General features: G+C 38.6%; 1 protein-coding gene across 1 annotated transcript in view; it reads left to right on the top strand.

Moving 5' to 3' along the window:
* DSTN (destrin (actin depolymerizing factor)) overlaps positions 1-22,959 on the top strand; it is a 30,439-nt gene extending 7,480 nt beyond the window's left edge. Inside the window, exons 2-4 of the mRNA XM_004687153.2 lie at positions 15,947-16,254; positions 19,646-19,722; positions 21,753-22,959. Coding sequence (XP_004687210.1) covers positions 15,947-16,254; positions 19,646-19,722; positions 21,753-21,862 — 495 coding nt within the window. The 3' untranslated portion in view covers positions 21,863-22,959. The remainder of the gene's footprint in view (positions 1-15,946; positions 16,255-19,645; positions 19,723-21,752) is intronic.
* Positions 22,960-24,222: the final 1,263 nt, after the last annotated feature.

Raw genomic sequence — 24,222 nt, 5'->3', positions numbered from 1 at the left:
CCTGTGTGAATCCCTTTGGAACATGAAATGCTTTTGTAATCGGAATGATTTCCTTGTAATTCTGGTCCTTTCATGTTTTTATTGTCATTTATTTCAAAGCTGAGAGCACATCTAGGAAATACTTGATTATTCAAGATCTTTATTTCTGTTACATGTGATCTCATAATAATGTACACATTAAGGCTGAAATTGAAAGTTTGAATCTGAATACCTTCTCTTTAGTCTTAAGTATTTGTCTCTATAAAAAGAAACCCTAAAGAATGGACTGAATTGGACTTTTGCCCAGTCAAACTGGCCTCTTATATTCCGTTCCCCGTCCCCCCATAAACAGCATGCTCATTTTAGAAGAGATATCTGAAGGGAGGAATAACTTGCTTAACCCCATTTTGAAAGAGTAGGTTTGTTTTTATTCTGTCTTGGATTTTGCTAGTATTTCATGTATTTTAATTTTTTTGGCATTGATTAAAACACTGAGTTAATTTCTTTATTATAAATTAATGAGTATCATTACTAGTAATATTACTCTTAACACCACAATTACTATAACTTGTTAAATGAATTTGTTAATTCATTAATGTGTATTCATTTAGATTTTTTTCCCCTTTTTTAGCTCCAAAATCTGAAGACCTCTGCTATTTCCTGCATTCTTTTTTGCTAATATTTTATGGCCTAATGACTGTATTTTTACCAGCCACCATCCTTTATATCTCTTTGACCCTTTTTTCTTCCTCTCTCCCTTTAAACGTCAGGAACTTGAGATCAGTTAATCAATTTTACTAGTTTATAATTTATTTTGCTTTGTCATTTTGTCTGCTTTGTTTCCTTGTATTACTCATTATATATGACATCCTCCATTATTTTCTTTATCTTTCTGGCTTAGTTTGCTGTCCATAAATCCCCTCAGGTTTCTTTTACTGTGCTATGTAATGATGGTAACACTTCATCTTCCCTTGTAACTTAAAAATACTCAGTTGTGTTTATACACCATATCCTTTCTACCATTAGACATTCAGGTTGTTTCCATATCTTAACTATTGTAAATACTACCACAGTAAATGTTGTGGACCATGTAATTTTTCTAGTATTTGATTTTGTGTTTTCCAGATAGATTTTAAAAGGTGGAATTGCTGGATTGAATGGTATTTTCATTTTTAGTTATTTTTTTAGAAAAAGATTTATTTGTTTATGCACACAGAACTGGGTATTGGTCAGAGTTGCAGAGGCTGTGAGGGGATTCACCAGAAACAGAGAGGGGAGCAGAACAGGTCAACTGACAAGGTACACTGCCGAGGGGAGCAGTGGGCTGGTCAGGAGAGGTCTGTCTCGCCATGTGGATCACTGGGGACTGGGGTGGGGCTTGAACTCATGCTGAAGTGGTGTTAGCTTCTTACTACTGTCCTTTAACATGCTGCGCCACCAGGGAGGGCCCCCATTTTTAGTTTTTAAAGGTAGGTCCAGATCACTTTTCAGATTGGCCACACCAGTTTACATTCCCATTAACAGTGCATAGGGTCACTCTTTCTCTGTATCCTCTTCAGTACTTGCTACTGAGTCTTTTTGATGTATGAAATTCTCTCAGCTGTGAGATAGCTCATTGTAGTTTTGATGTGTATATCCTTTATTGGAGGTGATGATGAGTCTTGTTTTAATTATGGTTGCTTTCAATATAGCTTGAAAATTGGTAATGTGAGACCTCCATTTTTTTCTTGTTTGTTGGCCTTCTGTATATCCTCTTTGGAAAAGTGTATTCTGATCTGCTGCACATTTTCTTCTCAAATTTTATTAATTTGTGAGTTATTTATTTAAATACATCTTACAGAGTTAACATTTTCACACTGTACTGTACATTTTAAAATTGGGTCATACATGGGGCAGGAAGAGCACATGGGGCTATAGTAATGGCAAATAGGTGAAGTGGTGGTGGGAAGTCCACAGGGGTTACAAATGAGATGAAGAAATGTACAAAATGAAGAATGATGTATAAAATAAAAATAAAATAAAATTTGTGCCATACATAAAAAAAGACTGCTTTTTTTTTAAAAAAAAATTGGATGTATTTTCTCTGTGTGTATAACCCTTGTCTGTTGTGTGATGTATAACTTCTCTCATTCAGCATAATGTACTGTTAAGATTTTATTTTTACATTCAGAGAGAAGCTTTTTGACTTGAGGTAGTCCCAGTTACTTTTTTGCTTTCATTTCCATTGATCATAAGGGTCACTTCACCAATGACCTCTCCACCACCCATGTTAAATACATATCACTGCTGCTTTCTTCTGTGTATTTTATTGCTACAGGTCTTATTTAAGTCTAACTCATTTTGAACTTATTTTTGTGTGTGGAGTTAGAAAGTGATCCAGCTTCATTACTTTCCCACCACCATTTGTTGGTTAGGTAGGCACGTTGGCTGTGCTCCCTGGGAAGCTGTGACTGGATGCCATTCTGAGTAGCCCTGAGCCAGGCTGTCACTGCCTGCAGACGGCTGCTCTTAAACTCACTGATGTTCCTTCTTGTAGCCATGAGGCCCCCGTTTCAAAATGTTAAAGTGGTCAAAGGTTCAATCTTCTGTTTATAAAATAATTAAGTTCTGGATATATAATTTTATAGCATGTTGACTAAAATTGTATAGTATATGAAAGTTGATGAGAGCAGCTCGTAAGATTTCATATCACAAGTTGTACCCATGTGTACATGTATGATGGATGTTAACGACTTCATGTGGCGATTTCTCAATATATATAAATACTAAGTCACTCATTTAAAACTAGTATAATGCTATGCATCTGTTTAACTTGATTTTAAAGTCTTTCAGTTTCATCATAGGATGGTCATGTTTTCATGTGCAGTAAGTTTTCACCTCAAATTATATAATGGAAAATATTTTTCTTAAGATTGTTACAAAGAGTCTATAAAAACTCTACACGTTTTAAATTTTTGCAGACAGTGTTTTAGAGGACTGAAGCCTTCTATCTTTAGGAAAAAGTCAGTGATAGCATATTCATCAGGATCAAAATATTTCAAAAGAGATCAATAAAAAAAATGCTTAGAATTAAATAAAAAATGCTTAGAATTTTTTTTTTTTTTTTTGGTGTGCTTGTTTTTTTTTCCTGAAAACCTCATGTTAAGGTGGAAGATTTCTCTTGGTATAAACTGAAGGGAAATTTTGAAAGAAAAAAAACCTGAGTACATTTCACAAAAACCTTAAAGGGAAAAATCATGTTTTGAAATTTCATAAAGTAGATGAAAATTCTTAGTAGAATAGGGTTGGGGGAGCAGTTGGGGGAGCAGATACTGAAAGTCCTTGAACTTGAGCAGAGTCTAGTGAGAAAAATCATACAACCAACCAATAAGGTACCTAATGAGAGTTATAGATAATACTGTAATAGAAATAATTTATTGTGTGAGTACATGGAAGGATCCCATAACTTTGAAATGTTGACTAAGGGGCCAAGTCAGAGTTTCCTTCGCAGGAAGGTCATGTCCGGACTGGATCCCTGACGGACATGACCCAGTGAAAAGGAAGAAGCCTAATGCATCACAGGAGAACATGTATTCTGGGAATCATAAGTGCAAGAATGGAATCAAGGAGTACTGGTCAGGGAAAAGTGGGAATGGAGACTGGAAAGATAGGGCCTAAAGAAAGGGCTTTGGCAGGACATGGATTTTATCATAAAGAAAATTGGAAACTCAAAGCAGTAAAGGAATAGGACTACTTACCATTGTACTGACCATCCCTTGGCTGCTTTCCCCACCCATCCCCCTTCCCTCCCATTTTTCTATCTAGTTTTTGTGGAGGGACAAGTGGAGAGTGTTAGAGTGTTGGTTTTTCTTTACTTTTTCTTATCCTTCCTGTTTGACTTTCTGTCTCTTACTTGGGGTGGCAGTTAACAAACCTGATTAGGAATGTTCATAAAAGAAGATTGCAGACAGTCTGAATGAGATGTTATTTTTGTCAGCTGGTCTTTATCACACCCAATCTCACCTGGTTAAAATGATTTTTCTCTAAAATTTCCCCTCCCCGCCTTTTGGTTTGGCATGGATGGTGTTTCATTAGATTTAGATTTAGTTTATTGAATGAATTACACCCCCCCCACACACACACACCAAAAAATTGTTTTAGTAGACCTCTTTGGGCATTAATATATGGCTATTAGATTTAGTATTTGGTCAGCATAGGCTATCTCAAGGACACTGTACTTTGCCCTTAGGTGAATGAAAGATTTCTGTAATTCATAATTGTTTGTTCAGTTTATTGTTGATGGGGGAATGAAAACAGTATATTAAAACAGAGATAACTTGGAATATTTTCTGGATTACTGATAGCTTTGTAGTGACAGTGAACAAATTACAGAATGGCACTCCCTCTGGACAATACAGTCTCAGGAGACGAGCAGATGGCTTGTCTTTGAACAGTTGAAACCCTGCAGGTGCACCCTTTGACTAGTGGAACATGAACTTGTATTTAGTTTCTTGTTCTCTTGGTCAGACACCCTTAAGCAAGGTGCAGTTTATAAAGCTACTCAGCAGGTCTAGCCATTTTAAGCTTATCAAGGGATTAAGGATTTACTTTCTTTGCTTAGCTTAGCTGCTACATCTTGGGCAGGGATAAATTTTAGGAAAAGACTATTGGCTCACTCCATAAGCCCCGGTTTTCCTTATTGTGGATTTTGATTATGGCTACAGGTGATAGTTGTGGTAGAAGAATGATAAGACTTAGTGTAACTGAATTTACTGTGTTAAAAACTGACTTTCTTTGCTATTTCTTGCTTTTGCTGTTCTACCATATTATTTGGGAAAAGAAAGAAGAGCTATACATCATTTGGTCAATTTGGTTTTTAAATCTGTATTCTGGTTATCAGAGAACAAATGGAAATTACGGTTACAGTACCATCTGGATTTCTTTGAACCTCAGCATCTCATTACCCAAGACTTTGATAAAAACTATCACATTGGTAACTAGAAGGAATTGAGAAAACTCTGCATTTGTTTTCTACTTAATAACAGTAAAAGAGGCTTCACTTACAGAATGGTAACATTGCCCAGCATTTAGGTTTTGTTAGCATTCCTGTTTTGTTAGCAATCCTGTTTGAATTAGAATGATCATAATTCACATTTTACAGATGATGAAGCTAAATCTTAGTTAAACAAGAATTATTCAGTATTTCTTCTCTGTTTAAATGATCTACTAAGGTTTAATGTTACAAATTCCATTTATGGAAGGAAAACACAACAAATTAAAAATTTTAATGCTTAACTTCATCAATTTATATAAAAATTCTTTCATATCTTTGACTTTCATTAGAAAGCAGTATGGACTAGCCTTATGTGTTATTTGGGGTTACAAGTTGATAAATTGTATCACATAGGTAAAATCAGGTTGTCTTGCTGCTACTGCATTAACCTTGTTTTCAAAATTCACTATTTAAATTCTTTCCCAATACCGAGGTTCTTCCCCCTCCTACCTCCAGGGAATAAAATACCCTTTAGTTATGCCACCTATGAGTTAAAATACTTGCTTAAAGTCAGTTTGTCTGAAACTTTATGCTTAGTCTTCATTTTGGTAGTTTTGACACAGAATTCCTCCCTACAAGGGTGCCTCCTTTCCCCCATAAAATATTTAGCCATAATGACTATAGTAAATTGGAGTTGAAACTTGCCTGGGGGTGTTTTTCTGCCACTTTGTAGTATATATCTGAGGTTCTGATGGTATGAGTTACCTATAAAGCTAAGTATATTGTTTTACCAAAGCAGAAGACTATGTGATACAGTTTATCAACTTGTAACCCCAAATATTTTATTATTAAAGGGAGTTATTTCCTATTATCTTATCATTTTATTTTCTGAGGTAGAAAATAGCTTGTTTGCATCAGTGAGGATTGGGTCGGGGTAGCTGGCATTAATTATGAAGCCAAACTTTTTTCCAGTTTAGTATTATGGAAATAGATCACTGTTTTGGTATTTTGATTTGGGGAGGGATTGCTTTAAGTCTTCACATTAAATTTTTGGATTGATTCAGTATTTTCTATAAAAATTAAGACAGAAGAATTTAATGTGCCTTTCAGAGATTACCAGCTTTATGCTATAATTGATTTGATGTTTTGTATTGTCATTTGCAACTTTAAAATATCCAATGTTTCACATTCTGTGTAGCACTTCCTTTCTTTTTATAAGTAGTGACTTAAACTTGAAGCTTTTATTGAGCAAATCTTGAATATTTTGGCAGTTCTCATATGCGTAAATTTAACCTCTAAATCAGTATTTTACAAAAATGCTGCCAGAGGAGGCTCAGGCAGTTTTGAGATCCACAAACAAGTTAAAAACTGCAACCACTGTAAAAAGTTGTGTGGAGGTTTCTCAAATGGCTAAAAATGGAGCTTCCATATGATCCAGCAATCCCACTCGTAGATATCTACCCAAAGAATATGAAAACAATAATTCAAAAGGTCACCTGCACCCTTATGTTTATTGCTTCCCAATTTATAATAGGGAAGATGTGGCATCAACCCAAGTGCCCAAAAATAGAAGAATGGATCAAGAAGATGTGGTGTATATACACAGGGGAATATTACTCAGCAATCAAAAAAATAAACTCATGCCTTTGTGGCAACATGGATGGAGCTGGAAAAGATCATGCTTAGTGAAATAAGCAAGAAAGAATAAGAAAAATATTGGATGATTTCACTCATAGCAGGAATGTAAGGGATGGGGGTGGGCGGCGCGCGCGCACACACACACACACACACACACATATATTGTAATAAAGTAAAAAAGAACATCAGTTAACAACTATAAACCAGAGACATTCTACAGGGGAGAGGGAAACAAGATCAAAACTGGGGTGGGACGAGCACATGGGACTATGGTGATGGCACAGGGGTGAAGTGGTGGGAAGTCCACGGGGATTACAACTGAGATGAAAAAATGTACAAAATGAAGAATAATGTAAAATATATATAAAATAAAAAAGCAAAACACACACACACACACACGCACAAAAGAACAACAAAACCCTGGTAGTCAAGTGAGACAAAATACAGTGATGACATGGGAGACGGCGTTCTCAGAGCAACTGTTATACTCTAGTGGTTACTAATACAAAGCACAGAGAAATTAAAGTTGTGGATAGAATCTTTTTAAGGTAATCAAAACTCTTGTAATAGCAATCTATTTTCTGCTCAAGATTTTCCTTCCTAACTGTGCAGCAAATGGGCGTTCTGTTTAGAGTATCCCTTAATAGTCTTAATTATTTAAACTTGCAATTGAGTATAAATAACTTTTTAAAAATTAAAATAGACACTGAGTTGATTTTGCTTTTTAAAATAAACCTTAGCTTTCTTGATGGCTGAGCAGTTGAAATATACTGAAACGAGAAATACTGAAATATGAGAAATACTGAAAAATGAGACTGCTGGGAGATCTTTTTCTGTTAAGAAAAAGCACATTGTAAAATGAAAAAACAAATGACTCTTTATATTGGTGAAACCACACAAACCTTGGGGATGTCACAGTTTGTGGTCTTCCCCCCGTGCTTACAATTGCAAGACACAACTCAAACACATAATATAAGAAAAACTGTATTTATTTACAGGGAGGAAATTGGGAGAGGAAAAAAAAAAAAACATAGTGTTTCTAAGGGTACAAATGGCCCTATCCCAGAGAGTGTCCTCAGTGTCCAAACCAAAAGCTGCTTGTGAAAAATGGTATTGTCCCTTCAATGAGAGCCTAGAGCTGGTGACACATGGATAAGCGGGAGGCCAGGACCCAGTTCATGGTGGCAGCTATAGGTGATCACTGGCAGCAGCAGCAGCAACAGTTCAGAGGCTGAGCAGGCACTATCAGAGGCAGCAGCAACAGGAGACAGCTCTAGAGATGGCACAGGCACAGGCCAGCAGCGCCGGTCCGCAGACTATGCTGGCTCTGCTGGAGAAGGAATGACAGTCAGTGATCCAAAATGATGGCCTTCCTAGGTGAGAGTGTCAGAAACCATCTGCTTCCTCATCTTTAATGGCTTTCAGGGTCCCTTTACTTCTCCCTTTGCTCCCAACAGCAGTTTAAATTTCAAACCTGATAGGCGTGTTTCAAAACTGTGACCGGTTTCAAAACACAATTGGCACCTTTATAGGTTCAGGCCTTGATGGCACATTTTCAGAAGTGGCGCAGGTTTCGAAATCCACCCTGCACGGGGGTTGGCCATCTCCACTGCACTACCTGCCAAGCCATGGGACTCCTTACAGACTGAAAGAGTGTATCTTGAGGAATTTGCAGTCTATTTGGCTGGGAGGTAGAGGTACATGTGGTGGTAGTTTTAACCGACATGGTGTATTTTGAAAGTGAGAGTTGATCTGAGATCTCTTTTTCTGTTTGTTTGTTTTCTGTCTCAGTCCAAACTTAGGACATATCCACCACCTGGTCATCAGAGATCTCAAAGTGCTGTCCAGAGACGTGTACAGTATGAGCAAAAGCCCTGAGCCTTTGGGATGGGAGGGAGCATGACAAATACAAATGAAAGGAGTGAGGTTGCAGAGTGTGTGTGGTGCAAAGAAAGGTAGTGCCATGTCATGCATGTTAAAAATTATTTCTAGCTTTGGATTGATAAAAACCATCGAAGTGTTTATGAAAGCATGGATTTGGGGAGTGGAGGGGATCAGCAGTGCATGTGAGCAGCCTGTGGTATTTGAACAACTGAGGTGACAAGCCCTAAATCTCATTCACTTGACACAGTAAAGAGCTGAATGATCTCTGGTGCAGAGTCCAATGGGGTTGGGCAGCCCTCCTTTATCTTAAAGTGTGTCTGCCAAGCTTGTCTTGGCAAAGGAAGACAGAACTTGATCACCTTTAAAGGGCCAAGAATAGTTAACTTATGTCACTATGCCCACCCTTCCTGAACAAAATTTATGTCATGACCACAGAAAATTTGCGGGTAGGATGAGCATCGTCATCTTGGGTGCACAGGAAGAGGAAGTACACATCCTGATCTCCTTATCCTGACCTGAGAGGTGGTTACAGCCACATTTCAGGTTACAGTGCCTAAGCGGTATCTTGCAATATAGATGGAGGTATAGGAATGTCTTGGAGAAAGATAGCAAAATCTAAAGAGTGAGGAAGAAGAGTTGCTGAGGGTGTTGCTTGGGTCTTATGTAACTTATGTAACTAGAAAGGTAGTGAGATGTACATAGAATGAAAGACTGACTACAAGGGAATCAGTTTGCATTTGACTGTGGACAGAAATCCCTTTGGGACTCCCAGCTAGAGATGTTTGACAGGAGATTGGGTGGACAGGCTGGGAGCTCAGAAAAGCAGAAGTGTGAACAATGCATGAGTTCTTTGGATTAGATTATTGAAATCTCCAGTTTGGATCACCTCTCTTAGGAGAATATAAACTTCTTCCTTTCTACCCACACTGTCAGGATGATCTACTTTCTGCCAGATTACTCTGCCATCACCCTCCGACTTCAGCTGAGACTCAGTTGTTCTCTGAGCCATACTGTTTGTATGTGATTCCCTTTAGAATCTCAGAACAGCTATTCTAAATCTTTACATACTATTTACTCAAATTCCAGACATACTTCACAGAACAAAATAGAGCCTCACTGCCACACTTTTAAGCAGTGTATCTCCCTCCTTGAAATGTTTGCCTCCCCTCTCAGTGTATTCATTTCTGACTGACTTCCCCAACCTGTTCCCTGGATCTCATCAGTCTCTCTAGCTTGGTTTACTTTGAGTGGTTAAGAGTATTCTCTGCAGACAAATCCCTGAGTTCAAATCTCAGTTCTGCTGTTAGTTTTGTGTGATTTTGGCCCAGTTAATGTTTGTATGCCTCAAAGATTTTGTATTTCCTCATCTGTAAGATGCAAATAAGAGTGGCTATTATATTAGAAGTGTTTGGTGTTAGTACCTATTCAATATTAGGGTTGCTTGTTTTTCTTCCTGTAATGCTTTGGTTTTCCTTCTCTGTTCCTTCAAGTTGTGTGGAAAAGTCTCTGCAGTCACCTGACAGTGCCCATGAAGATAGCGCTTACTCTTCTCTCTATCACCATTAATTATCCCATGTTTTCATATTTAGCTCAGTTCCCTGTGGATCCTTGTCCATTACCATGAACTTCTGCTATATTCCTCCAATCCCCTGAAAGCTCACAGGCCTAACTGCCATGCCCAGTGGGCTGTTTTCAGTCATTCTCAATCTTTGCTGTGTTTGGTAACGATAACCTCTCTCCTCCTGATGCCTTCCCTTCTTGCCTTCTCTTCTATGCGTGCTAATTGTTCATTTCTGCTTCACCCCTTGACCTATTTATCTTTCGTAACTGTATTGGTGCCCCTGTGGTGTTGACTATAGTCCAAAATGTCTCTCAGGTGCAGCCTTCCTGTCAGATTTGTACCATGTTTTCCAGTTACCGTCAAGTTATGTGTAAGATACCATCTTGGTGTCTAATACATCCTTCAGAATGAATAGGCTACACTGTGTTCATCCTACTCCACCTATTTCTATATCAGTTTTTCTAGTCACCAGTCTACAGAATCCTGGGTTGACTTTGATTCAATTTATTCATGTTTCAGTCAGTGTTATTGATTCTACTGTGAAATATCCTTGGATTTCTCTTTTCAACTCCACTATCTTAGTTCAGAATTCTCTTCTTTGGATGTCTTTGTATCAGAATAGGTATTCCAAGGTCTTTGTCAGTTTCTACTTCACAGTCTTCAGTGTAAATTTCTTCACAAGTATCTATAGTATTTATAGATATTAGAAACTTTCATGGACTTTTTTTTTTTTCCGGAAAGAAAAGAGACCAAGCTCCCTACTGAGGCTAATGCACCTATAAATTACACCTAGATTTTGCTTAGTTTTAGTTGTATTATAATTGTAGAATACACATTTACTTTCTGGTTTCCATTACTGGATTAATTTCATAAATTTCCAGGTTGACTGTAGAGTGTTTTTTGAGATACTGCATGTAGATATTAGCAGATACATTCAAATATTGATGGTTGGATATAAGGTTTCAGATACTGCTTTCTTGGTTTTACAGATTATTTGGTCAAAGGTTACTTATAAGTCAACATTCTGAAAATTTTTTTTTTTAAAGATTTATTTATTTGTGCATACAGAACTGGGGTACAGGCCAGAGGCTCAGGGGCAGTGAGAGGCTTCACCAAAGACAGAATGGGGAGCAGACCAGGCAGATCGACGAAGTACACTGCTGGGGGGAGCAGCGTGCGGGTCAGGAGAGGTCTGCCACGCCATGTGGTCACCTCTGGGGCAGGCGGGAATCGAACTCATGCGGAAGTGGCTTTTTAGATTCTCAGTGCTGTGCTTTAACCCGCCGAGCCACCAGGGAGGGCCCAACATTCTGAATTTAAGGAGTTGGAGGAATTGGGGGTCTAAATCCAATTTTCCATTTTTGGCTATTTTGAATATTTATCTCTATTCCAAAAATTCTTTTTAAAAAAATATAATTAAACTTTATACTTTTCTTACATAATTGCTCATTTTTGTACAGCGTTTGATTTCTCCTCTCAGTTGTAGTCCCTATAAATCTCCCATGATTCTTATCGCCCATGAACTGTTGTCATAGATGTCTTATGTTCTTCCCTTCCTCTCACTTGCTCTATGTCTCCGATCTATAGTTTGTCTGCAAGTTTGTCTTTTTTGATCCTTTGTTCGGGTTCTGTAAATTCCTCCTACATGCAAAATCATCTGATACTTTTCCTTGTCCTTCTCTTATTTCACTAAGCCTAATCCTTTCAAGCTCCATTTAAGTGCTGCAAATGGCATGAGTTTTATCTTTCTGGTTGCTGCCTAGTAATCCACTGTGCATATATATATCACTTCTTCTTGATCCACTCATCTCTTTTGGGGCCTTTAGGTTGTTTCTATAGTTTAGCTGTTGTAAGTAGTGCTACAATAAAGGAGTGAAGGTTTCCATTTGAACTAATGAAAAAAAAAAAACAAAGATTCTTAACTTGCTTACCATAAATAATGAAGATCAAAAAAATATGACTCTTGAAACAGTGAAACGTTAAGAAAAGTGCTTATTAAAAGTGTTAAGGGCCCTCCCCAGTGGCGCAGCTGGTTAAAGCATAGCACTATGAACCTGGCAGCAGCTGCTTTAGCCCAAGTTCGAGCCCCGGCCAGGGAGGTGACCCACCCAGCACAGGAGATCTCTCCTGTCTTGCCCGCTGCTCCCCTCAGCAGTGTACTTCTTTGATCTGCCTGTTCTGCTCCCCACTCTGTGTCTGGTGAATCTTCTCACCACCCCTGCACGTCTGGCCTGTATCCCAGTTCTGTATGAATAAATAAAATCTTAAAAAAAAAGTGTTAAGATTGTACTATCAGAAGTTGTTCTCTAGTCTTTGTTATGTCTACCACCTTGTTAATTTAGTTAAATGTTCATTTATAAATAGGGAAGTATAGATTAGATTCAGTAGATCAAAATGGACTGTGGTTAGATGTGGATTAGATTAAATGAGATTGAAGAATACTATGTTTAGAGTTTTTTTTAATGAAGATATCATATGGCCCATTAATTACCTTAATATTGAGTAAATCCTAGGTTCTTAGAATATTTTAACTGCTAGGATTTTTACATATATTTTAAAGTAGCAGCTTTTGAGATTTAGTTCACATTCCATAGAGTACAATTCAGTGCTTTTCAGTGTATTCAGACTTGTGTGCCCATCACCACTTTAAAATTCCAGAATATTTATTGCTCCAAAATCCATTAGTAGCCACTCTCATTTCCCTCTTGCCCTGGAAATCATGAATCTATCAATTTGGCTATTTTGAAAACTTGATAGAATTATATTATATGTAGCCTTTTATGTCTGACTTCTTTCACTTAACTTCTGTGTTTTCCAAGATTCATCAGCATATCTAGCACCTACTATTTTTTTAAATATAATAGTTTATTTTTACATCATTTTGTACATTTTTTTTCCCATCTCAATTGTAATCCCTGCGGGTTTCCCATCACCAAGTCACCCGTGTGCCATCACCATAGTCGCGTACACTTCCCTCCCCCCCCCCTTTTTGATCCCATCCCCCACTCCACCCCCCACAAAATGTCTCTGGTATATGGTTGTTCATTATTTTTGTTATTTCTCGCCTGGTCCATTATACTCCTGCTATGAGTGAAACCATCGGTATTTTTCTTTCTCTTTCTGGCTTATCTCACTAAGCATGATCTTTTCCAGCTCCATCCAAGTTGCTGCAAAAGACATGTGTTTCTTTTTTTTGGTTGCTGAGTAATATTCTATTGTATATATGTACCACATTTTTTTTTTTAAAGATTTATTTATTTGTGCATACAGAACTGGGGTACAGGCCAGAGGCTCAAGGGCGGTGAGAGGCTTCACCAGAGACAGAGTGGGGAACAGAACAGGCAGATCGATGAAGTACACTGCTGAGGGGAGCAGCGGGCAGGTCAGGAGAGGTCTGCCACGCCAGGTGGTCACCTCCAGGGCAGGCGGGAATCGAATTCATGTGGAAGTGGCTTTAGATTCTCAGTGTTGGGCTTTATCCTGCTGCGCCACCAGGGAGGGCCTGTACCACATCTTTTTAATCCAATCATCTACTTTTGGGCATTTGGGCTGCTTCCATGTTTTTCCAGTTGTAAGTAAAGGAGCAATAAACATTGTGGTATCTAGCACCTCCTTTTTTTATGACTAAATAAAGTTCAGTGTATGGATACACAACATTTTGTTTGTCTAGTTATCAGTTGATAGACAGTTGGGTACTCTGTACATTTTGACTATTATAAATTTACAAGTTTTTTTATATGGGCATATGTTTTTATTTCTCTTGTATACATATAACTGAGAGTGTCTTTGTCCCATATGAGTGTTAACTCTAACTCCACCCTTTAATGTTTTGAGGAACTGTCAGACTTTTTCCTGAAGCAGCTATTCTATTACCAGTGTATAAAAATTTCATTTTCTCAACAACCTCACTTAATATTTGTTACTATTTTCTTCTTTTTTTTAATGGTCTTCCTAGTCTGTTTGAAATAGCTCATTGAGGTTTCAGTATGTACTTTTCTAATGACTAATGTTGAGCACTTTTTCTGAGTGCTTATTTGCCAATTACATATTCTCTTTGGAGAAATGTCTGTTTAAATCCTATCCCTCTTTCATTATTGTTAAGCTGTCTCCCATCTCAAAACTAACAGTACTGCTACTACTTACCGCTACTACAGGTACTATTGCTACTAGTGTCATTACTACTATGGATGTCACTACTAATACTAGTAGTGTTACTGCTGCTAATATTTTTTTCTTTATTTTTACTAGTATCTTTAAGATGTTTCTTTTCTCTCTGCTACCATCCTTACATCTCACTGCCCCTTTACCTCCCTCAACCTCAGAGCCCTTGGGATTTTTTTTTAAAGATTTATTTATTTTTTTATGCATGCATACAAGAACTGGGCTACAGGCCAGAGGCATGGGGGGTGGATGAGAGGATTCACCAGAGACAGAATGGAGAGCAGACTAGGCAGATGTACTGAAATACACTGCCAAGGGGAGCGGGGATGAGACAGGAGAGGTCTGCTGTGCCATGTGGGCAAGTTCCCTGGTGAGGACCAGACTCCCATGCTGTAGTGGCTGCGGACAGCTTCAGCTGCTGGACTTAACTCCTTGCACCACCAAGGAGGCCCCAGGATATTTATTGAAGTCCACTGGCTTTTAAAAATGACTTACATTGTCTGCACTGTAAATGCCCAGTATTTGTTTATCATTCTGACTGACTTTGCTGCCCATAATTCTCTCAGATTCTTTCCACTGTGTTGAAACTGGCCGCACATCATCTTTTCTTCTATAATGCTGCATGTTGTGTATAGACCACGGCTTCTTGGTCTAGTCGTCCATTAATGGGCATTTAGGCTGCTTCTGTGTCCAAGCTGTTGTAGATAATGCTGCTATGAGCATTGTATCTATGACTTTGTGTTGGTGATTCCTTATTCTATGGCTAAATGCCCAAGGAGATTGCAGGGTTATTTCCTACTTAAAATTTTTTTAATAGTTGTGTCAGTTTACATTCTCATTAACACTTTGCCCATTTAAAGTCAGAATAGTAAGTGAACATAAGTTATAAATATAATAAAGTTAATGTAAGTGGTTCATTTCTTAGAGAAGATTAAAAGACTTAAAACAGGCGTTAGATTGTTTGCTATCAGGATCTTAGTGTAAAATGGTAAAAGGTTTATTTTTCTGGCCTGTTTATTCTGTTAAGCTATCCTCTTGATACAGCAGAAAACATTTTTGTAATTTTAAAAAGATTTATTTATTTATGTATACAAGAGCTAAGGTGTAGGCCAGAGGTGTAGGTGGTAGTGCTGAGGGGATTCACTAGAGACAGCGAGGCACAGAACAGGTAGATTGACTGCAATACACAATTGGGGGGGTACCATCAAGGGATACTCTGTAGTCTTAATTTAAAACTGGGAAAGTTTAAAAGTAAAATTTGAAAGGCATGTGACAAATATGTTACTGAATATTAATAACGATTTTAAAATATTCATAAAACAAAGACCCTTTATTAGTTCTTCTTGTAGTAGGAAAAGATATATATGGGGTGGAATTCTCCCAACCCAGCCACAATGACCATCTTTTATACATTGTGGAAAGAATTGTGGGTAATAGTTACCAAACTAGGGAGATAACTACACCTCCCCCTACTCCCCAGGGTTCTGAGCAGCATATATATATAAAAAAAATAATGATTCTGCAACTCAGGAAGCCCTTCTGGGCTTTGGGATCATAGGGGCTGCCACATCTGAAACTTCTCTCTCTCTCTCTCTCTCTCTGTGTAATTATTTTTAATAGTTCAGTGCCTGAAATAAATTATTGAAGCTTGGATTTTCTAGTTTTCTTACTGAGTGATATGTAAACCTTTAACACTTTAAGTGTGTGCCAAATTGAAACTAATCCTTTTTCTGATGTATTTCTTGTTACAGGCCTCAGGAGTGCAAGTTGCTGATGAAGTATGTCGCATTTTTTATGACATGAAAGTTCGGAAATGCTCCACACCAGAAGAAATCAAGAAAAGAAAGAAGGCTGTCATTTTTTGCCTCAGTGCAGACAAAAAGTGCATCATTGTAGAAGAAGGCAAAGAGATCTTGGTTGGAGATGTTGGCGTAACCATAACTGATCCTTTCAAGCATTTTGTGGGAATGCTTCCTGAAAAGGATTGTCGCTATGCTTTATATGATGCAAGCTTTGAAACCAAGGAATCCAGAAAAGAGGAACTGATGTTTTTTTTGTGGTAAGCCTGGACCTCTGTAAACTCAGAGTTAATCTTTTATTGTTAGCCTCTGGAAAACCAGTTCCTGGAGAAAAAGTAATTTTCAATTAAACTTTCTCCAGTGTCTGTCATTTAATTTTTGTTTACAAGGTTTAATAATGTCTTAACTAAATTGGTACTTGTGGGCTTAAAACTAGTCTAGTGAAAGAACAAGGCAAACAAGACCTTCAATAATTGATTCTTTTTGGCAGGCTAAGGAGCAGGAATTAGGCTTCTTTATAACCTCTGCATTCATCATATCAGTAGCTAAAAATTTCTCTAAAAATTCTTCCTGAATACTAAGCAGAAAGTTTAACCTAACCAAGATCTTTCTCCAGCACACCATTCTGGGCACTAGCCTCCCATTTTTTTTTTTTTAAAGATTTATTTATTTATGCTCACAGAACTGGGGTACAGGCCAGAGGTGCAGGGGTGGTGAGAGGATTCACTAGAGACAGAGTGGGGAGCAGAACAGGCAGATCGACGAAGTACACTGCTGAGGGGAGCAGCGGGCGGGTCAGGAGAGGTCTGCCATGCCATGTGGGTCACCTCTGGGGCTGGGGAGCGAACTTATGCTGAAGTAGCTTTAGCTTCTCAGTGCTGTGCTTTAACCCTCTGTGCCACCAGGGAGGGCCCAGCCTCCCAGTTTTTTATATCATCAGTCTTTGTGCTCCTGTGGTTTGCTGACTTTGAAGCTGGTACTATCATTGCTGCTCTATGTTGGCACTGCAGGGCAGCCACTGGCCACCATGGCTTTTTAAATTTAAAACAATTATAATCAAATGGCATTTAATATTGAGTTTATGAATTGAACTGCTACATTTCAAGTGCTCAGTCACTACGTGTAACTAGTGGCCACCTCATTGGGTATTATAGAGTTAGAACATTTGCTTTACTGTGGAAATCTCTCTGGGACAGTGTTGCTCTATAGCAAACAGGCTATTATAATTCTATTCTTTTCAAGTAAGTTAATAGTAGAAAAGTCACACCTGTATCCTTCATGTAGTCGTTTTGTACTACATTTGCTATCAAAATTTTCACATAATAAGAATATTCTCTGACTTCCAAGGGGAGTGGTAACAGCCTCTGATTGGGAGGGCGGGTGAGGGAACAGGTAAGGGTCCTCGTGATACCCTTGCCTGAACTAGGGAAAGGCAAGGAAGGGGGACTTAGCTCTCAGCTGTGTGCCCCCATTATTGGGATATGGGGCCAGAAAGTCAGAAGAATTATGATTTGAAGGACTGTACCTCCAGATCACACCTCAGTTCCATTTCAGGAGACCTTTATTGCATTTGATTAAACCCAGATGCTGTGAGGAATGCAAATAGGAGGTTGGGGCCATTTACTGTTCAAGCCTGGCAGCCAAAGTCATACATAATGTTAGTTAATGAGACTAAAAATGAGCACAAACCTGATTTGAATGATGGTGCATTCATTCAACTTTTATTTCTACTACTGGTCTGGTGTTAAGTTAGGGGCTGAGAAAACAGCTGTGAGTAAAGCAGGTAAAGGCCCCGTAATTCTGGGGTTTACAGCTGAGTGGTGGCTATGGACAGGTAAAAGGCATTTACTTTGGTAACTGCTCATCTGCACAATTTTTTTCTGGTTCTTATTCTTTCTTTTCTATGAAAATGATACATCCTTCTTAAAGAATATTGGGAAAATAGAAAAGGAGATTCAGTTTTAGTGCAAATATTTTATTTATTTATTTATGTATTTAAGAAAATGTGAAAATCTGGCCCGCCCTGGTGGCACAGCTGGTTAAAGCACAGCAGTAAGAAGCTTAAGCCACTTCTGCATGAGTTCTATCCCCGCCTGCCCCGGAAGTGACCACATGGCCAGGCAGACCTCTCCTGACCCGCCCACTGTTTCCCTCAGCAGTGTACTTTGACAGTCTGCCTGTTTGCTCCCCACTCTCTCTGGTGGCTCCTCCCACCCTCTGCATCTCTGGCCTGTACCCCAGTTCTGTATGAGTAAATAAATAAATCTTAAAAAAAAAAAAGAAAATGTGAAAATCTAATAGTTTTCCATAACAGGCTCTTTTTAGAGCCCAAGGGAAAAGGTATTTTAAAAATCTGATTACATTAAATCCAGAGCAGCTAATGATTTTTCCTGTTCCTGACCTATTTTGTATAAGTATCCACTCAGCTTTGCACAGGGTATTGTAAGACTTTGCTTCCCTTCATGGACCTCAAGTTAGGAGAAATAAATTTGCATCTGAGAGACACAACGACTGTCCTTTTTCTGGTTCCCAAAATAGAATCCCTGCCTGCCCTGGAAGGGACAGATTAGGTGAGGCCCACACCAGCCCAACAGTGTTAATGCCTGCTAAATGTCCTGGAAACTTGGGCGTCTAAAAAGAATCATTAACATTTGACAGTGTCTAGCTGCACCCTGCTTTCCCTCTAGTTAAAAGGAAGCGAGCCAGAGTGGAAGTGTGCCAGAGGTCTGGTGGTCTAGTGGAAAGTAAGTATGTTCATAAGTAAGCGGTTTAAATAGGATGAGATTTTTCTGTTTGTTGATATTTCTGTTGTTTTTCAATATTGTTGGTGCAAAAATACAGCATATGCTGTGTTTTCAGTATTCCTGAAGAGGGCATTCAAGGAGGCACTAAAAATTTTGTGAATACAAGATAATTGAATATTGACAGTGATAATTGATAACTGCTAATTGAACATCGAATAGAGACATGCCATGAAGCTTTCAAAAAGTACGATATTTGTGAGACGTTTTTATGTCAGACGAAGATGGAGAACAAGTTCTCTTGCGGTGTCAGAATTTGCTGTTGGAATCACAAAAAGGGATTGGGGAGTGTAAAGACAACTTTTCCTTTACTGGTAATATGTTCTTTTTAAAGGAAATCTGAGCCAAAAATGGTAAAATGGCTAGCATTTCTTAATTCTCGGTGGCACATGCTTGATTTGCAGATTATTAACTATACTTTGAGACTTCTGATCAGAAAGTGTTAAAACCTTTGTATAGGATAGACATAATTAGCCTAACTAATCTCAAGCCTTTATTGGTTAAAAATGGAAAAAAAATTACTTAAAAGGAAGCAAATTGGATAATGCAATGTATTATGCAGTGTTGACCTTTTATCATGGCCCCATTAATTTGATTTTTCATCAGTGGTTCCTTTTTCCCCCCTCATTGTTGCCCCCTATCTTTTTTAAATCTTGATCAACTTAAGCTATCTGTTTTGACAGTCAATAATGTTATTCTCCAAGGAGGCAGGGAGATAGAAAAATTGTGTACAAGGATAACTCTCCCAGAAGATTCTGAGGATTCTCTCTCATCAATTGTGAAAATGTTTAATATGCAAATCCTGCTTGCTCTAAAGCAGTCTTTCAATTTTTGGCATCTTTTAATACAGGGCACCAGAACTTGCACCTCTGAAAAGTAAAATGATCTATGCGAGCTCCAAGGATGCAATCAAAAAGAAATTTCAAGGTATGGTCTGGAGTGATGTCTCCATATTTGCAGATGGTGAGCCCGAGGAGTGGGGTGCCATTTTTTCTAAGGTCCTCTTATTTATTTGGAGAGCCTTGGCCACAAAGGAAGGATATACTCCACCAGTTGATTAAGACCCAGAAGGTAGAACTTTTCTGCCATATTTTAGTTCCTCTGGGCCTGAAATGCCTGTGTTTAATAACCCTGTTTTCTCAACCTGGTATGCCTGTCACTTGTTCAGGCTGGTTTTAAACTGGCTTAAGATGTTGCCAAAGTGGAGACTAATTGGTTTATATTGGCTATTGCGTTTGAATATAGTTGACATAACAAACTCACAAAAAGGAAATGTTCACAAACGAGAAGGGACAGTTGTCCCAGCTTTACTTTTAATGGTGTGATTTTAGGTATTTGACTCAGCTGTATCCAAAGGAAAGTGCCCTCCTTCTCAACAGGCCAGTATCTTTGACTTGCCCTTAGGGCATTGGAATCCTGATGAGAGGGCCAGTGTCCAGCCACAAGAAAATGTTGGTATGAGGGAAAGAGCATGGGGCGAGTGCGAAGGTCTGCACCGAGGGCTAAACTTGTCATCTAACTGCTGAGTGACCTTCGCCAAACTGCTTAACCCTGTGGGCCTTGATTCCCTCCGCTGTAGAATGGGAAGTTTGATCTTGGATTGTGCGAGTTCAGCCAGAGTTGTCCCGCCTCTCTCTTGTCATACTGGCTCCAAAGAGCAGGGCTGCCCAAGGTCACAAAGGCTTGCCCAGTGTGGTTTTGTTTTGTTTTACTATGATTTGTTTTCATATTCTTGTAGGAGAAGGAGAAAAGTTTGCCCTAGCTTGTTTTACTGAGTCAGGAGAACAAAATTCTCTCTCTCTCTTTACTGAAACCTGCTACTACTGTGTAGGTCAGACCTCAGCAAATTCTACATGCACTTGATGTTGGACCAGCCCTACGAAGTGTTACCTCGTGGTTCACTTATGCTTTAACATAAGTCACTGGTTTCATCATTTTCATAACACAAATGAAAAAAATTTAAAGTGTATTCCTTATTTATTATCATTACCCTGCCGTACCTTCTAGTTAAGGGAATTGCTATGTAAATTTGATCTGGTGACATTAAAGATGATCACTTGTACCTTTATTTTCCTAGTGAAGTATCACTGGCTTTCTCTAGCCAGTCCTGGATGCTTCAAAAGACCTTCTTTGCTTTTAGCATTGTAAGAAATGGTCACAAAATTTGGGAAAATTAAAAATAATGCGTTTCTTTAAAAAGAGAACAGCCACTTATAGAGAAGCTACTGTGTAAAATCCACAGTTGACTCTTTCTGCAGTGTTTTGATGTAATTTTTCTGAGAAATCAGCTTTTCATTGTGACACATTTCTTAGATGTATAATATCATGAGAAACCTAACTAGAGTAAGGAAATTCCATTTGTAAAATATTCTTACTCATCTGCACAGTTGGCTAAATCAACTGCTGTCAAAACATTGAATTAAGAGGTTTTCTTATATTTTAAAAATGAAAAATCACTACTGGACCTGCTTTTAAACTTTTTAAAATATATAGCATATCTTTGGAAAAGTGTACATCATAAATTATTATAGAATTCAATGAACTTTCTGGAACATACTGGTCTTTGTACTGACCAGCAACCTGGAAGTCTTGCTCATTAATCACCTTCCAGCCAAACCACTTCCTCTCTCCTCCCGCCACAGAGTGACCAATAGGTTGGCTTTCTAATAACTTTAAATAGCTCTGGCTGGTGTTGTGTTATGTAAGTTGAATCATCTAAAATGTATGTGTGCTTTCTATGTCTGGCTTCTGTGAATCAGCATTGTGTTTGTGAGAGTCATGCAGTGTTTGAGCCATAGTAGCGATACCACTACTGTATGGTACAGCACCCTGTTGTTCGGGGTCCCACAACTCTCTTAGCCATGTTAGACTGGCTTGATTTTAAAACAATCTGGTATCTTCGAGAAAATGAGTACATTACTACCATGATGTTAAATATAATTTTTTTTCATCCCTAGGCATAAAACATGAATGTCAAGCAAATGGACCAGAAGACCTCAACCGGGCTTGTATTGCTGAAAAGCTAGGTGGATCCTTAATTGTAGCTTTTGAAGGATGCCCTGTGTAGATCGCCATTCAGTGCCACAAATCAAAAGCTTCCATGTTCAAATATTATCCTTTTGCAATATAAGTAAAGCAAATATGTTTAGGCCAGGATCTCAGTAAGGGGGAGCTTGTCATCTATTAGAGTAAACTAAGTATTCTATACACATGTGCAGATGGCCCTAAATAAATATAAAACCTAAAGTTTCATCGGTGTGAAATTAAATTCTTATTGGCCAAATGCCTATTTTGATGAGTTGATTATAAAGATTTTTGTTACACACGTGATTTTTAATAATGCAATTTCACAAAACAGTTCAAGGCTGTATGAGGAGAATTATTGCAACTTTGTTAACCTCAGCAGTTACCTACTTTTTGCTTAAATAATGAGACACAATCTGTTATAATTTTGGCCCCAAATTTTTTATTCTCTCTCAAGCTAAACTGAATAATGGAAATATTCTCATAACATGTAACAGCACAAATACACTACCATAGTAAAATTGCCAGATTGTCTTGAAATCCTAACAAGTGTGTAGTAGAGACTCGCCTCAGCCATGTATGCTTTATAACCAGCGCTGATCCTGCAAAGCACTATTTTAAGCACGTAGTAGGCGTAAATGAAACAGCGCCACACTCTCTCCACTCACTGGTTGGAAGACTGTTCTGAGTGACCTTGCATCTTGGAAATCATGATGTGTCCTCAGGAGAATGTACAGTATCGTGTAACAACTAATTACAATGCAAATTAGAGGCCCATGGTAATACACTTCATTAATGAAAATAAGATGGCAAATTACCAAGCTAGGGCACCTGTGATATCCTTGCGTCTCCTCCAGAACTTTGTTGCTTGTGGTACAATAAGGTGTGGAAGAATGTTACATATGTTTACTCTGGGGACTGGGAGAACTTAATTTCCTAGAGCAGTTTGTTAACTGTATGTGAAATGGGGGTTAGGTATGATGGGTGACACCCACAAGAAGCCACTACCTGATGGCACTTGGAAGTGACTGTCTTCAACATCACAGGCAGAACACTTAGAAAAATACAGAGATGCACACACAGTTGAACTTAGAAGTAGCAGTACTGGCTTTATGTAATAAAGGAAGCATTTTTAACTTACCTCCTGTGTAATGATTCACTTGTGAACTGGATCTGGTCTTCCCTATGGGATATGTTGTTGAGATTTGAGTATTTCAGACAATTAAAGGTCATGCCACAGCTCTAGCTCCACTTAAATGAGCAGATATAAAAGTTGGGGATCTTTTTCTTCTTCCAAATGTCAGGCTTTTACCTCTTTATTTGGGAGGCAAAAAAGTTCAGCATACTTTAAGCAAAATATTTTTCAAAGCTGCCTAGAAAAGAGTCCTGGTTACCAGTGTACTGATAAGCTACTTATCATTATGAATTTCTTGTTATCTCCACCACAGAGCTGAGCTTTTTGTGTGACTTTCTGCTACCAACCTCCTGAGAAAGATGTGGTGGGTCCACGGCTGCCTTGCTCAAGAGCCAGTCATGTGGACAGAGCCACGTACTTGGTCAGGGAGTTTTGGGGGTGTCTTGTCTTTGGCTTGAGCCAGTGACATAGGTCACTACTTGCATCCCCATCACTCTGCAGGTGTGTGTGCGTGTGTGTGAGAGAGCAAGAGTGGGGGTGGGGGAGGGAGGAGTGGGAGCGGGGTGCGTGCTGTGCTCTGCATGGGGAGGACTTCAACCTACTGGAATATAATATGTAAACATCTCCCAACACTGCACTCTTATTCCGGAAATTGGGAAGGTGCTAATAGTTAACCTAAATCTTTACATAGGGTAGTTTTGAGAAGACAACATACTAGATTCCTGAGGCTGGGACCCAAGAATCCCGCTAGTAAGCACGCCAGATGATTTTGATGAAAAACTAGCTTTAGATATCAGCTGATATTGGCCAGTTGTAAAAGTGGCAGGTAAGTGTATTTACATTTTTACAAGTGTTAACACATTGCAAAAATATTTGTAGGAAGGAGACTTTAGGGTTCATCTAATGGCTACTCTTTGCCCTGAGAAAGAAGCAAATAATGCTAAGGGAAATCCAGAACTTAACTGGCTTGCCATTTCAGAAATTACTGATCTCCTAGAAAGCCATGAGCACAATCACTTGAATAATAGACGGAGGCTTTGTCAAGTGGTTTTCTTTTTTGTAGAATGTCCAGAGTGCTGGCTGGTCCACACACAGGAAGTTCAATTTGTTTCTTGACTAGGTTGTTGCTTTTATCGTGACTGTCAAAGACTGGGCACAAGAACATATGACTTTCTCATGATTTGGGACATTTCTAAAATACGGTATCTGAGTTGCAGCTGGGAGGGTCGTTAGTTGCATTGTGGCCAGGAGAGGGAATGCACCAGGAG

The sequence above is a fragment of the Condylura cristata genome, unplaced genomic scaffold, assembly GCF_000260355.1.
Source record: "Condylura cristata isolate star-nosed mole 26May11 unplaced genomic scaffold, ConCri1.0 scaffold00022, whole genome shotgun sequence".
NCBI classification, from domain to species: Eukaryota; Metazoa; Chordata; class Mammalia; order Eulipotyphla; family Talpidae; genus Condylura; species Condylura cristata.
Note: the sequence above shows the minus strand (reverse complement) of the source record. Positions and strands in the feature narration are given on the sequence as shown.